We start from the raw sequence: 16,881 nt of genomic DNA on the forward strand, positions 1-16,881 counted from the left end.
CAATTGTTTCAGTTACAATTGTTTCCTATGACTTTTATCCGAGAGAGTAATTTCCAATCGATAGTTTCGTTATTCAAGTCGTTTAAAGTTGACAAAATTGTTTATTCTCGGATACAAAAGACTTTAAAAAATTTAAATTCCTCTTCATTTTGTTTTATCTCACTCTTTCTTTTAATAAAAGAAAATACAACAAGATTAAAGACGCCGATTGAGTAATTTTTAGGTGATCATCAACGGAAGTCATAATCCTTACTTTATACACACCCAAGCTCATTAGTGTAAATCACAATTAATTGTTTTGTAAACATTTTAAATACTTATTCATGAGCATAAACAATGTATCACTCATTATTTATAAAAATTCTATATAAGATAATATTAGGTAAACACTCGTGGAAACAGCATGTCATAAATCAATCCAGTGGTCAGTGACTGGAAATTTAATTACACTTAAATTCTAATTCGTAAACTCAAACGAACATAAAATATTTATCAAATAACCACAAACTCTTACAAGGGAGACGCCACTTGCAGAGACAAGCGCACATTTTATTATAAATATAATATGAGTATAATATTGTTGAAAGTTCATATACATATATAGCTATTAAGCAGCTGGTACTGGTTTCCCCATAATTGTGGTCCACAAATCTGAAAATAAATAATATGATTAAAAATATTATTTATTTTGCAAAATGCTACTGTACACTTTGACTGCAATGGCTCGAATGACTTTAAACCACCTGAGTTCACTCGTGCATGAACTCAATATCCCAATCGAACCGACCTTACTATAATTAACCAAACACGTGTTAACTATAAACAACAACTTTACATGTTCGATTTTGTACAACTTTGATAAATACATTTAAATTCTAATTCGTAAACTCAAACGAACATAAAATATTTATCAAATAACCACAAACTCTTACATGGGAGACGCCACTTGCAGAGACAAGTGCTCTCGAAACACAAAGAACGGGAAAATAGCATTGAATATTTATCTAATTTTTGAATTTCTATGAACAGATAACTGACTGTGATGGAATGTCTTCTCTAACGTAACCATCGTTTTTTCTGGTCTGTTTTAACCCGTTATGTTTCAGAAAAGATCTTATCAGAAGTACAGGTGTTAGCACTGGCTCTTGTATACGAGAGACGAAACCTATATGAACATTTGACTACTTATTGAAAGCTATTCTAACTAGATATCAATCAAGGTGTATGGCAGCATCTTTAATATAACTATTTAAAGAAATTAATTTTGTTAAATAATATACCAATATACATGTCTGAAATTCAGCCTTATAGCTTCAATAACAATCAGTATTGTCTAAACATTCGGACTAGTGACTTAAATAATAATATGCTAATTAAGTTACTTAAATAATAAACAGCCTAGTTGCTTCATCAAAAGCCACATGCTTAGTGTCTTCAACAACAACCAGCCAAGTGCCGTAAATTAAAACTTGTCCAGTGTTTTCAACGATAAACAGCCTAGTATCTTTAACAACCAGCCGAGAATTTGAACAACCAGCTCAGTGTCTTCAATAACTAAACAACCTGTCCAAAGTATTCAACAACAGTCAGCAGTGTCTTCAATAACAACATACAGAGTCTTCATCAACAACCTACCAAGTGTTTTCAACATCGACATGCCGAGTGTCTTGAATAACTACCCGCCAAGTGTTTGTAATAACAACATGCCCAGTGGCTTTAACAACAACAAGCCAAGCCACTGCAAGTGTCATCAACATCAACCAGCCCATTGTCCTCAACACCAAGCCCAGTGTCTTCAACATCTATCAACTCAATGTCCTCAACAACAAGCTCAGTGTCTTCAACATCTATCAATCCAATGACCTCAAAACCAAGTCCAGTGTCTTCAACAACAACTACCCAATAGTCTGCAATAACTACAAGTCCAGTATCTTCAATAAAAACCTGGCCAATGGCGTCAATAACAACATGTCGAGTGGCTTAAATAACTAACTATTAGCCTAGTAACTTTTATTACTAAATGCCGAGTGTATTCAACAACAACCCGTCTGATTGCCAAATGAGACAACTATCCACAAAACACCAAAATGACATAGACATAAACATCTATAGGTCACCGTACTGCCTTCAACAATGAGCAAAGCCCATACCGCATAATCAGCTATAAAAGGCCCCGATAAGACAATGTATAACAAATCAAAGGAGAAAACTAACGGCCTTATTTATGTAAATTAAATGAACCGTGCCCAATGTCTTCAAATACAACCGGCCCATTGGCTTTACAAACAACCTGTCCAGTGGCATTAATAACATGCCTGGTGTCTTAATATAACTATCAGCCTATATTTTAAAACGACATGACCAGTGGCTCAAATGACATCATGCCGATATGTAAAAATAAAAATATGTCCAGTTGCGTCAATAATAACATGTACATTGGCTTAATTAACTATCAGCCCATTGGCTTTAACTACAATTTGCCAAGACTGAAGTTTCTTCAATAACATAACGCCCGATGGCTTCAATTGTGGCGTCAACGACGACCTGCCCATGGGCGTCAATAAGAACAAGCCAAGTGTCTTCACCAACAGACTGCCCACTGGCTTCACACACAACCTCAAGCGGCTTCGATACCACTCCGCCCAGTTGCGTCTATAACAACCTACACAGTGGCGTCAAATAACTATTAACCCATGGCTTTAATTACGAATTGCCGAGTGACTTCAACCGCCTCCTTTCCCTCGTCATTAATAATAATTTTCCCCCGTTGTGTCAATTACAACATGCTCAGTGGCGTAAATACCGGTACTAACATGGCCAGTGGAGTCAATGATAACACGCCCAGTGGCTTAATTTAACAATCAGCATTATGGTTTTATATATCAACTTGTCCAGTGTCTTCAATAACAGCACAACCAGCTGCGTCAACAACAACCTGTCCATCAGCATCAATAACTACCAGTCCAGTGGATTCAACCATAATCAGCCAAGCGTCTTCATTAACAGCTTGCCCAAGTGGTTTTACAAACAACCTGTCCAATGTTTTCAATACCAACCTGCCAAGTGGCGACTATAACAAACTAACAAACTGCCCAGTGACGTAACAAACAACCTGTCCAGTTGCTTCAATACCAAATTGCCCCGTGGCGTCTAAAACAACAAACCAAGTGCGTCAATAACCACATGCCTAATGGATTAGCTTTTAGCCCATGGCTTGAATAACAACATGCCCAGTGGATTCAACAGTATCTTGCCCAGTGGCTTCAATGTCAACTCGCCCAGTGGTGTCAATAATACCTCGCCGTGTGGCGTCAATAACATCACGCCCAGTGGCGTCAATACTACCTCGGTTAGTGTCGTCAATTATACCTCGCCCAGTGGCGTCAATATTAACCTGCCCAGTGGCTTCAACAGCATCTTGCCCAGTGGCTTCAATGTCAACCGGCCCAGTGGCCTCAATAACAACACGCCCAGTGGCGTCAATAACAACCTGCCCAGTGGCTTCAAAATCATCTTGCCCAGTGGCTTCAACAGCATCTTGCCCAGTGGCTTCAATGTCAACCTGTCCAATGGCTTCAATAACAACACGCCCAGTGGCGTCAATGTCAACACGCCCAGTGGCTTCAATGACAACTCACCCAGTGACTTCAATGTCAACCTGCCCAATGGCTTCAATAGCAACACGTCCAGTGGCGTCAATGTCAACCTGCCCAGTGGCTTCAATAACAACATGCCCAGTGGCGTCAATAATAACTAGTCCCGTGGCGTCAATAACATCACGCCCAGTGGCTTTAACAACAACACGCCCAGTGGCGTCAATGTCAACCTGCCCAGTGGCTTCAATAACAACACGCCCAGTGGCTTCAATGTCAACCTGCCCAGTGGCTTCAATAACAACACGCCCAGTGACTTCAATGTCAACACGCCCAATGGCTCCAATAGCAACACGCCCAATGGTGTCAATAACAACACGCCCAGTAGCGTCAATGTCAACCTGCCCAGTGGCTTCAATAACAACACGCCCAGTGGCGTCAATAACAACTTGTCCCTTGGCGTCAATAACATCACGCCCAGTGGCTTTAATGACAACATGCCCAGTGGCGTCAATGTCAACCTGCCCAGTGGCTTCAATAACAACACGCCCAGTGGCGTCAATAACATCACGCCCAGTGGCTTTAATAACAACACGCCCAGTGGATTCAATGTTAACCTGCCCAGTGGCTTCAATAACAACACGCCCAGTGGCTTCAATGTCAACCTGCCCAGTGGCTTCAATAACAACACGCCCAGTGGCGTCAAAATCAACCTGTCCAGTGCCATCAATAACATCACGCCTAGTGGCATCAATAACAACACGCCAAGTTGCGTCAATAACAACACGCACAGTGGCGTCAATAATTTCTCGCTCAGCGGCGTCAATGACAACATACCCAGTGGCGTCATTAATAACACGCCAAGTTGCGTCAATAAAAACACTCCCAGTGACATCAATAACACAATCTGTACAATGTCTTCAATAACAACACGAATAGTGGCCTCAATAAAACCCGCCCAGTAGTTTCAATGACAACAGTCCAGCGGTTTGAATAACTATAGCCAAGTTGCTAATATTACGACATGCCTAGTGGCTTCACTTACAACTAACCCAGCGGCTCAAATAACAACCTGTCCAGTGGATTAAATTATTAATAGTCTATTGCCTTAATATAACTATCAGTAGATTTAACTCAAATATGCCCAGCAATTAAGAAAAATAGTTACTCAAAAAGTAATAACTTAAAAGAAATGTACTAGTATCATTCCCAGTGGTAGATTATGCAACAATAATCAAATTGAAACTCTTGGGTACTGTATAATAATATTTTAGTTAAAGCTCATATGTTAACTATATACTTTTTTAAATAGTTAGTACTCATTAAAAATCTTATGTATACTGAACTGGATACCATGAAAAGGAGAACTAAATTATATATTCCCAAACGTGTTGTTTAACTACATGTAGGTAAAAAATTATCCCCTTTTACAAATCCTTTCTCTGGATAAGCTTCTGAAACAAATTCCGCATTTTTATATAGTTCTTGATAAATATAACAGTAAAACTGGTTGAATCATAATAAACGGGATACAATAACCATTATCAATCCTGTCTAAAACGAATGAATTTATATAATTTATCTTTCATATTATATATATATGTTCTTCTCATTTCCCAAAACAGATCATGAAGAGGGAATATTTTTCATATTCAAATGGCATGTACTGAATTGTATCTAAATATAATTTTATATTCAATATGATGAAAAACTATACATTATGTAAACAATACTTATCACCTTGATGTTTAACATGCTCGTGTTACTTGTTTTACTTGGTGCGTCAAGGTCCGTGTTGCAGCGGACCTAATCTTCTTCTCATCATCGGAAACCTAAGCAAGCTCGTATGACAGGTATTCTTTAGCTGTATCCCTTCCTGCTGGTGACTTATCAGCAATCGTAATAACTTGTTCCGCTCAAGAAATTGTTCAAGTTTATGTCTGCAACTTTGTTTAGCATGTCTCTATCTTTTAAGTCAGTACAATAATGTCAAAGAGGATCTTCACGTTCAAAACTTGCCATATTACGAAAAGAACAAGTTGGAGAGAAACTAATAAAATGCTACTGTACACTTTGACTGCAATGGCTCGAATGACTTTAAACCACCTGAGTTCACTCGTGCATGAACTCAATATCCCAATCGAACCGACCTTACTATAATTAACCAAACACGTGTTAACTATAAACAACAACTTTACATGTTCGATTTTGTACAACTTTGATAAATACATGTGTATTGTCAGATTAACTCTTCAATCCATTTAAATGCCGGAGGTCATGTTTTGACATATGTGTATTAGTTCGAGATAAATAATAAATTTTGAATGGTTTTATTAACCTTGGGATCGTAAATTTAGTTCGACTCAACCGAAATTTCGACACATCCAATTTCGACTCATCAGGAGTCGAATTACATGTATACATTTATATGGAACAAAGTTCGGGACCACGTAAAAACTTCGACTCATCCGAAATTTCGAGTCAACCGAGTTCGAGACAACGAGAGTTAACTGTATGTTGTAACTGACAACTAAATGAAGGTCAAGTTCAATAATGGCAATTTTGACTTTTACCGTTCAGGAGTTATGGTTCTTGAAAGATTGAAAAATGGAGTTTCCAGTCGTGTCCGTGCATTTTCTCATGAACCATTCAACCAAAGCTTTTGAAATTTTTATATGTTGTTACTGATGCCAAAATAGAGGTCAAGTTCAATAATGACGATTTTGACTTTTACCGTTCAGGAGTTATGGTTCTTGAAAGATTGTAAATTGGCGTTTCCATTCACGTTGTTACATTTACTCATGAACCATTCAATCTAAGCTTTTCAAATTTTAATATGTTGATACTGATGACAAAATGGAGGTCAAATTTGATATTGACGATTTTCCCTTTCATCATTCATCAGTAATGGTTCTTGCGATATTGCCAGGACGCAAATAAATGTTAATAAATCCGGTTTGCTGTTATTGTGATAGCCTCTTGTTTAGATATTTTCGGTTTTGTTATGTTCCAGTTTTATAAGTAAAATAAAACCCACTACGACATGACAGAGAACAGACTCTTGAAGGCCGTCAGTTTTCTCGTTTGAATTGATTTACATTGTCTTATCGGGGCCTTTTATAGCTGACTATGCAGTATGGGCTCTGCTCATTGTTGAAGGCCGTATGGTGACCTATAGTTGTTAATGTTTGTGTCATTTTGGTCTTTTGTGGATAGTTGTATCATTGGCAATCATACCACATCTTCTTTTTTATATCTTGAAGAAAACGGTGTCCGTTTTGTTTATCAGCGTTTAAAAAAAACAACACGACCAGCTTCGATCCTTTAGCAATACATTCATAGATCTGGCTTGGAATACTCATACCAGAGACATATTACACAAGGAATTTGTATTGCGTTTCTGCTCATACTTATAAGGATTATGATCCTTCGTTTAGGTGTCAAGACTATACCAAAGTTCGCCCATTCCAAATTACAACGTATAAATTTAATATACCCTTTTTCCATCAATTGTCTTGAATGATTTTTTTCTAATACATTAAAAACTATTGACTTGCACACAATGAAACATGTCCATGACCATAGTTGTGGCCTGTATTGTTGACCAACATGCACATGATCCATTACTGATAACTGATGAAAAAAAGGGAATAATTCCTTTCTATTATTTTCCAAACTCGTGGTAAAAATTAAAAAGGTACCCCCCCCCCCCCCCCCAATCCGCTCCTGATTTGGTTATAATAAGGCAGTTTAGTCGAGAGGTCATTGACATTTCTACATTTCTTTTGAATGTTAATGTGACCTACAAAACAGTGATCTTGTAACTCCTGGAAAAGTCAACTGCATGATTAACATTTCTTGTGAAAATTCACAATTATATACTACGTCCTTATTATCTTCAAAATTTCATGATTTGGATGGAGAGTTGTCTCATTGGTACTCATACCACATCTTCCCTTTTCTATATATTATTTTTATGGCCTAATGCCATATGTAATATACAAACATGACACATGTATGTCTCTGGTAGGTTATATATAAAACACAAATAACACTACAGTAGACATATTGGGAGAGATTTTTTACAACAAGTTCTTTGATTGTTTTTAATACATCTTTACTACATAAATACACCCATGAGGGTCAAGCAATACAAACAAACAATGATTTTATTAAATACGTCATTCTGAAATGACGTGCTATTTTTCACTTTGTGCATAAACACATGCTCTAAATGCAATAAAATTTGCTTGCACAGGCGTATATTGACTGCTACAGAAAAATGAATTTTATCAAATTGGCATGCATTTAATATATTTCATTAATTAAAACACTTCCAAACTTTTAAATGATGCTCATGATGTTACCAATTAATTTATTATAACGGTAATGTGTTGCAGTTCGAAATTGACATATTTGACCTAGATACAACAACCGGTCATGCTGGCTGTTCAACTTGACTCCTCCCTCTAAAAAATCACAGTGCCAGCCGTTATATAGATCGGACATAGACATTACTTTAATTGTTCTTATCAGAATCAAAATAATTAATGCAAGCTATATTTTATTGTAGTTCTAACATGGGTAGACATTATATTCGTGTTTTTCTACTATCGTTCGGGCAAAAATAATCACAAATATAATGCCTACCCATGTTAAAAGGGGGTGGTAAAGGGTTATTTTCGTGCAACGTTTTCGGTCTTTTTATTTCACGTGTTTTCGTGTTTTGAGGTTTTATTTCTCGTTTTCTCGTGTTTGGTTCGACTTGCGTGCCTCGTGTTCCCCTTTATTTGTTTTCCGTGTTTCGTGTCGGAACTGTTAATTTCTCGTGCTTGGCGCGCATTTGATTAAAAAGTTAACCTGGACTATAATTCAAAGTCAGTCCGGAGATTGTTTTAAATTTATTATGTATTCCCAGAATATTTAAATGTGTATCAAATTTAATATTATGAATAATATTTTTCTTTCAAATCAGTTGCAACTAGCGGACGCTAAAAGGTGACTGTAGGGTCATCATGTCCATTTTATAATGACAAGATGGTATCAAAGAACGGCTGCATGATTAATAAATGATTTTACTTTTCCCGTTAATATTTACGATTTCATTTCTCGTGCTTCGTTTTTTCCGATTTTTATTTTCCGTGCAACGTTTTTGCGATTTTTATTTCACGTGTTTCCGTGTTCAGGGCCCCCCTTTACCACCCTCTTAAAACTACAATAAAGTATAGCTTGCATTAATTATTTATTAAATACAATGCAATACAATCATGACAATACAATACAAAAATATTTAAGAAGTTCAATTATCAATTTAGGTAAAACACTAATCATTAGCTAGTCTGGGGCGATTCTCTCAGCCTCTAAAAACTGATTAATCGAAATTATATTATTCATCTATACAATCAAGTTTTGATATTACCTAATATCAGAAAGTCTTTTTTATAGAGTTGAGGAAAAACTGAAGAAATAAATCAACTGAAGAGACTCTACTGCTGCAAAACTGGTGGTAATTAAGCAATTGGAGAATAACAATTATTTTATTATATTTATTGTTAGGGGCTAATTAAGGAAGCAAAAAAGCAAAAAAAATATAGAGGTCAAAGTGCTTGTTTTCGAGATAATTTGAAAGCCATTGAAATTTTGGCGGGAAAATGTTCTCTCTTGATATTTCATAGATTCATCATTGAAGACGGCTAAAGTTCTCAAAACCTATAAACAATAAATAAGATTTTATAAGACTTTTACAAATGTCTTTATAATTATACATGCAAAAGATTTATTAAAAGAAAAGTGAAGGTCAATGGTCAAAAATTTTCAAGGCATTTCGAATGGATATAAAACCAGAGGATTTCGAAAATCTGACAAAAATTCCAAATCATGACAAGAGAACATCCTTAAGGAATATACCCAAGTGCCTGTGGTTATATAACTTAAGGCATGGGGGACATTAATGATAACTCAACGACAGAAATACGACCAAAGGGCTAGTTATTTCCATGCATACTTGCTGTTGCTCATTTGGTGAACATTAATTCCCTTTGACATACAATCGGTACAAAAATATATTTTAAGATCCTTGTTATCAATATCCATAGAGAGCGCCTGTAAATTACTTGTTTCACTGTATTCCTTTTGACATGCGTCACACTTGTACACTTTACCAGATTCTTTACCATGTTCATCGTTGGCATGTCCTTTCATGTGTTTACGTAGTAACCCATGCTGTGTAAAAACTTTTTTGCATAGTCCACATTTATAAAGTGTTTCATTATGTGCATTAGCTATGTGATTTTTTAGCAGGATGTTACTATAGTAACTGGTATCACAAATACTACAGTAAAAAGGTTTATCCCGATGAGTTCTCTCGTGTATCACTAATCCATGTTTTGTATGAAAAGATCTTCTACACCGTTTACTCTGTTTACATTTGTAATGTTTAAATTCTGCATGAAGTTTATGTTGTTCCAGCAACAACTTGTCCTCAAACTCTGCTCCACATTCTGTGCATAAGAATGGGTTGACAATTTTAATGGTATGGCTGCTGATATGTCTTTCAACAGAATCTTGATCATTAAATGCTTTGTTACAGACACCACATTTATAAGCTTTTGCACCTCTAAATTTATACACATATTTATGTACTTCACCCGTGTCTGATATTACTTGGACTTTTACATCAGAACTCTGACCAGTCCCTTCCTCACACATATTATAACTCTGACCAGCCTCTTCCATAGACATATCAGAACTCTGATCAGCCCCTTCCTCAGACATTTTAGAGTTATCAGTTATTTTTGGTAACAGTTCCTCTTCAAGTCCATATATTCCATAACGTACTTCATTCATATTCAGTATTGTGTAATATAATGTGACTACCTCGGATATCCTATATAATTATTCCTCTTAACAAGTTTATATCAGAATGGCAAGGTCACATGTAGTTATTTCTGTTGTCATGGAGACTGGGCTTGCAGCAGATCAACATGTGCTGTAAAATCAGACAACACATAAATGAGAATTCAAAAATCCTTCAACATTGTTCAAAGACAAATATGCTTCTCTTTAGGGAATAACCATTTAACTTCAAGTGGGGAGTGGATGAGTGGGTGGGGTTGGGGGTATGATATTTAAAAATTGTTTGAGTCAGATTTTTTTTTATGCAAAAGCCAATTTTTAAAGGATTTTATGCTATTTAATCAAATTTTAATAGATTTGCAGAGGATTGAGGCCTTCAAAAAGATTAACCCAACCACATCGTGTATACATGCCTGTCCCAAGTAATTCAGTGGTTGCATATTTTATTTGTGTTCATTTTTAATTTTGAACATAAATCAGCCTGTTAGTTTCAATGCTAGAATCATTTTACATCTGTTAGTCTTGCGACGTTATACAGCGGACTGTCGGGAATGGGTTGAACTCATTGTTGAAGGCCCTACAGTGATCTAACATACTTACTCATGGAGGGATTTCCTCAATGGCCTATGCTCCCTGTAGGAGCCAAGGGTCTAAGTAAGTAAGTAATGGGGAATTGGTTGTACTCATTGTTGAAGACCCTACAGTGACTTACTGTATATATTTGTTTATTTCTCATTCTGTGTTATTTTTTGTCTCTCGAGGACTCAAGGAGAGGTGTCTCATTGTAAAATATACCACATCTTCTTTATATTTTTATAATACATAAAGCTACAAATGAGGGCCTGGGTAGACATTAGGATGAGCATGAGAAAAATGGACTAAACATGCTAAACAGGTTGAAAGATACAAAAACAACAGACTATATATTTGGTGTATATAGTACTTTTTTCTAAATGGGATTAATTAGTTACATATGCATTTTTAGGTTTTGATGATTTATGAGGCCCCTTATGGGATGTCCAAATAATCACATTATCACAAATGTTTTGTCAATATAATGACATTATCATTCCTTTTTTTCCTAATAAAGCAAGAAAATCAAATAATGAAGGAATATTTGGTATGTTTATTACATAATCTGACATTACATAACAGTAGTTATAGTAGTCTCAGTCAATATATATATCACTCAGTCAAGGGTTCTACTTATACAAGTAATTTTTATTTACATAAATAAATAAATATTAATGTACCTATATATATAAGTAAATTTGTATGATACTGACACAAGCTGTATTCATTTACTTGTATAGTTAGATTTGTTTACTTATACAGGTAAAAAAGTCAAACTTTCTAAGTATCCTCTTTTATTGATTATCTCAGGAATTCTTTATGCTATTAGAATTCAAATATCTGTCTTTTGCTGATACAACAACAAATGGAATTTTTTAACGACCTTGACTGGCTATACAGCCCTTGCACGTCGGCCCTGGATTGCGCCTTTTTGGGCATTAAATAATTTATATTTTTACCATGTGGTAATTGACATAATTTATAGAATGATAAATAAAGTTGAATAAAAATTTTAAAGAGCAAAAGTTTAAATAAATAAATGAATAAAAAAAATAAAATTTATGATTAAGTAAATAATAAAAAAAATAGAAGAATATAAAAATAAATATAATAATAAAAATATAAAAATAATTTTGTATGAAAATGAAAATAAAATAAATAAATAAATAAATAATTAATAAACACAGTGCCACCAGAAGTAGGAACAGGAGGAAAGCTTGGCCAAGCAAACAGCAGTGAACGGCAGCAACAGTGTCCTGGTACACCAGCATCCAAGTAAAGAGCGAATAATTTTGATATGCCAAATTGTGTATGTGAATTTATATGCCAAATATTTTGTATAAACCGAAATGAGCCTAAATTTGTGTATGTGAGTTTTGCAAAAATAATTAGTGAGATGTTTTGTATGTACTAGAAAAAAAGAAAAGTAAAATAAAATAAAATAAAATAAATAAAAAACCCAAAGGGTGTATGTAAATTTTGACTGCTTTGTGCAACTGTAGTTGCAGGACTTTATAGTGCTAGTACATTGGAACACTTATCCGCAGGAAGACAGGGCCCCACACTAATTAAAACTGGGTTAGCACACATTGATATCTTTACTTATTTCATGAATGAAAATCTCATTTGTCTGTTATCAGCTCAAAACACTCACATAACACTGCACATTTACAAGCCGCCAAGGTGCAATTCTGGAAGGCTTTGAACAATTACTTAGGATCTTTGCTTCTCTGGTGAATTAATGATATGAATCTTATAAAAAATAGTACAAAACTACAAACAGTAGCTAACTTATTTTAAAGAAAATTAAGGGGAGATAATTTATTCAAACAAAATTTATTTGAATAAGTATATTATTATTTACTGCTTTAAGTAAATAAATATTACTTGTACATTTAGTACTGTACCACCTGACTGTATATTGTCCCATTTTAAATCAAAGGAGCAACAAGGCGTTTATTCATTGTTAAACATGCTTTCCATAGGTTTTTTTACAAGCAAAGAGACTCAATATTATTACAGTAAATTTTATCATTGTGTGTGTGAACAATCCATATCTATATTAGGATTGTTATGAAGATTGCAAAATGAAAACTTACATGTTTAAAACTTTAAATTATAACAATTTAAACATAATCTAATCGAACAGCTTTCCGCTTCCAGAAATGTAAACAAAGGGAGATTATCCAATCTTTTAAAATTGTACGACAGGCATACCGAGCTATTATCGATATGTACAAATTCACTCAAGTTGACACCACACCTCAACGTAAAAATGTGTATCTAACTCCTTATTACAGCGCATTGTATAAGCGCTTAAATTTACAACACATACATATCCATATGTATCTATTTTTTTTTTTTATTTTTATCTTATACCAAAAATTAAAAATAAAAACTGAAAAATAATACTTTTAAAATTATATATACTTAAATATACCAGGGACTTTCTATACTAATTATTCTATAGTCTTTGTTTAGAAAGTCACTGGATCTAAAAATTGAAAACGATTATGAAATCAAAAAAATATATATTTTTAACAATTAACAATTATATTAAACCACTGAGGCATGTTACAGAAAGTATTTTTTTGTATGTAAAGAAGAAGATTCACATATATGTTAAAACGGTAACTAAACTAACAATAAAATATCAAAGACCATGATATAAAATCACAAATAAACTGATTTGAAATAAATATTGTATATATAAAACTAAACTTTTAAATTTGCTAATAAGAAATAAATTTCATGTAAAACAGGGACTTTCTATACTCACAAAAAGCCCAAATGTAAAATGGCCCGGTAGGGTAATTTTAAGGATCCAATAAGGGGACAAGGAGGGGATCCAATAACAGCAACACGGCAAATTGATTTGGCTTAAAAAAGATCAGTCGTGTCCGAATCAGACCAATCCCAGTAGATTTTATTATAAACCGGTTACCCCTGGGTCACTACAATTTGTAGATGGTCGTTTCTTTTGATATTAGAGAGTAAAGAATTAGGTATAGAGAACAGTAAACATAATTATTACTAGAACACACCCGCGAAATCGCGGGCATTTAGACATGTTAGAGCGTGGTTGAAAGTATGTATAAAGTGTTGAAGGACAGTGACATTTTGTAAAATATTTTAAGACTGACCAGTCTGGAATACTTTAGGAAAGGGTTCAAAAGGTTATACGATGCCACTGCTAGTGGACGTTTCGTCCCCGATCGAGGATATCTCCAGCCCAGTAGTCTGCACTTCGTTGTTGACATGCATATCAATCGTATAGTAATTTTTACCAATTTCCTGTAACAAAACTTTACATTTTTCGAAAAACTAAGGATTTTCTTATTCCAGGAATATATTACCTTAGCCATATTTGGCACAATTTTGTTTGATACTTTTGGTCCTCAATGCTCTTCAACCTTGTACTTTTTTGGCTTTGCAACTTTTTTGATCTGAGCGTCACTGACGAGTCTTGTGTAGACGAAATGCGCGTTTGGCGTATTAAATTATAATTCTGATACCTTTGATAACTATTTTATAGGTACTTGGAGACAGCTAGGGAATAAAACGCCATGTGTGTTCTGTAAGATTTAAAAAAATCATTCTTAAATAATGTCAAAAAAAAGAACAATATTGATATACTATCACATGCATTTGTCTCAGAAAAAAATTCTTATATACGTATATAAGAATATTTTTTCTGAGACAAGTGCCTGTGTATACTATATCTCAGTGACAACGTCTTATGGTGAGTATGAAGGATATTCAAAGTATTGGCGAATCCAGTGAGTGTTTTCCCCTTTTCAATAATGTAAACCGTTTTCATAATGTTGGACGCCCTTTGTCAAACTGGTTTAGCGCCTTAAAAGGCTATCAATGTCAATTGTTTGTTTCTGTTAAATTCAATTATTTTCAGTAGAGTTTTCTACATACATGTATACAATGAACATACATTATTGTATATGGTATCTATTTACTATCAATTCCAAGTTTATTATACAAGGCGGTCACTGATATAGAGAGTCTCCATATAAAAAGTGGTATGATCATAGTATAAAGATAACGCGAAAATAATTTTTCCGTCCCCGAGTCCAAGCTGAGTCTTATAAATAAGAGTCCTGTAGACAGAAGTCTTGTCTGTGACGTAAAGTCCGTCCAATGACAGAAACACTATCCGGACGCGTTTAGTTTCGTTTTCTCCAAAAATAACACAAATGGAATACTCATAAGAATGGATGACAAATGTAACTATGCGTGGTACTAATAGGACACAGAGGCATGATCATCAATTAATTGTGGAAGGAAGAGAAACGACAAACAAAATGAAGTCTTCTCGTTTAATAGTATAGATATTACATTAAATAATGATTTTTATACAGCCACAAAAAGTTGAGTTTAATTTCTAAATTCCAATGGTAATATGATAAGAGATGTATTTGATTAGAATATAAATTACCAGGAACTCTTATTAAGACATGTAAGAGGAATGGTAACACTCACAGTACTTTATTTCAAATTTAGAAGTCCTAGCTAGAATACAAAACCAAAATAGCGTCATTGGGAAATCTCTAAATCGAAATTTCTATTAATCTTTTTGATAAATTGGTTTAACCAGTTTTATTTTTAACTAACAGCTTAGAGATCTCCGCTATTGATAGCTGCTTAGCAAAATAATGCAGATCTTTTATTTAAAAAAAAATATATTTATTGATAAACTCCATTCGAAAAAGTTTACATTATTTTTTGGTAAATCTTTGATGGGCATCCGAAAAACCGCATCAAACATCGAGTCACAGAAACAAGGCTTCGGACACGTAAAAATAACCTTTGCAACACGTGATCACAATATCCAATGTAAACAGCAGAATGCTACATCATATGCAATCTTTAAAATTTATATCTTCCTATTTGAAAGACGAACTGCATAATGAAAATTACAAACTGTAAAGTCCCTAAGAAATATTTGACGATTTTCGATGCTTTTTGTGCTAAATAGAAGCAATTTGAGAACTCGGTGCTTGAGTAATGTGACGTTATATACTGTACTGTAAATATATCCGAAATGATACACATGTATAGTAATACACTTAAACTTAATTAATAGGCCATATAAAGTGACTTACCAATCAAAGCCTAGAAACCTGACATCATCACACAGTATCGCATTCTGACGAGAACAGGAAGAATACTAGTATTGATAATGGATTTCAGAAAGCTATTATTCTTCAAGTTCCCTAGAAAAATGCGGCAATTATTTCACACATTGCCATTATTATATTATTATTTGAATAGGAAAGATGTCCAGATTATGAGTATGACAATTGGAAAGTATCAAACTATATCATTATATTGAATAAAATTGAAATAGTCATGACATGAATTTGATAGAACACAGTTGATTTCGGTGAAAACAAATACAAACAACACTTTTTGTCATATCAGATTATGAAAAGCATTTTTTTTTTATCCCTGTAAACATATTAAACATGAATAACATGATTAGGCAAATGTGTTTCTTACTTATTTATAAAAATAAAAATCGAAATGTATAAAAAGTAAGGAAATAACCAAGGAGACAATACATTGTCCAACTCTTATATAGGTAATTCACTGTCTTCAGAAATGTCCAAACAAATAAAAATAACATAAAATTTTATAGTTTACTTTCAATTGGTAAATTTGTTTGTAAAACAGTAACTGAAAGATGAATGACATTTTATTTTTATCACAATAAAAAAAAAGATGAAAGTAAAGGTCATTCATATAAATTTTTGTCAACTATCTCATTCATAATTTTAAACAAACTTTTATCTATATTTAACTTTATCTATTTAAAAAAAAGCTTCTTTGTTGTAAATAGATATTA

At 34.0% G+C, this 16,881-nt stretch overlaps 2 protein-coding genes across 3 annotated transcripts in view; both read right to left on the minus strand.

The window, feature by feature from the left end:
• Positions 1–13,209, minus strand: part of LOC134724457 (zinc finger protein 569-like) — a 29,174-nt gene extending 15,965 nt beyond the window's left edge. Inside the window, exon 1 of one of the 2 annotated variants that reach the window (XM_063587477.1) lies at positions 13,121–13,140. The gene's annotated coding sequence lies outside the window, so the exon portion shown is untranslated. Of the gene's footprint in view, positions 1–13,120 lie in introns of both variants that reach the window. The other variant, XM_063587475.1, reaches the window with a different exon arrangement.
• LOC134724458 (zinc finger protein 836-like) lies at positions 7,330–16,193 on the minus strand. Its single transcript, XM_063587478.1, has 2 exons — positions 16,139–16,193; positions 7,330–10,581 (listed from the first exon to the last, which is right to left on the minus strand). The coding sequence occupies exon 2, from the start codon at positions 10,437–10,439 to the stop codon at positions 9,582–9,584; it is 858 nt and encodes a 285-aa protein (XP_063443548.1). The 5' UTR covers positions 10,440–10,581; positions 16,139–16,193; the 3' UTR covers positions 7,330–9,581.
• Between the last annotated feature and the right edge of the window lie 688 nt (positions 16,194–16,881).

The sequence above is a fragment of the Mytilus trossulus genome, chromosome 7 (genome assembly GCF_036588685.1).
Source record: "Mytilus trossulus isolate FHL-02 chromosome 7, PNRI_Mtr1.1.1.hap1, whole genome shotgun sequence".
Classification (NCBI taxonomy): Eukaryota; Metazoa; Mollusca; class Bivalvia; order Mytilida; family Mytilidae; genus Mytilus; species Mytilus trossulus.

Bases quoted from the DNA above. Each gene is read 5' to 3' on its own strand.
- LOC134724458 (XM_063587478.1), bottom strand. From the start codon at position 10,439: ATGAATGAAGTACGTTATGGAATATATGGACTTGAAGAGGAACTGTTA.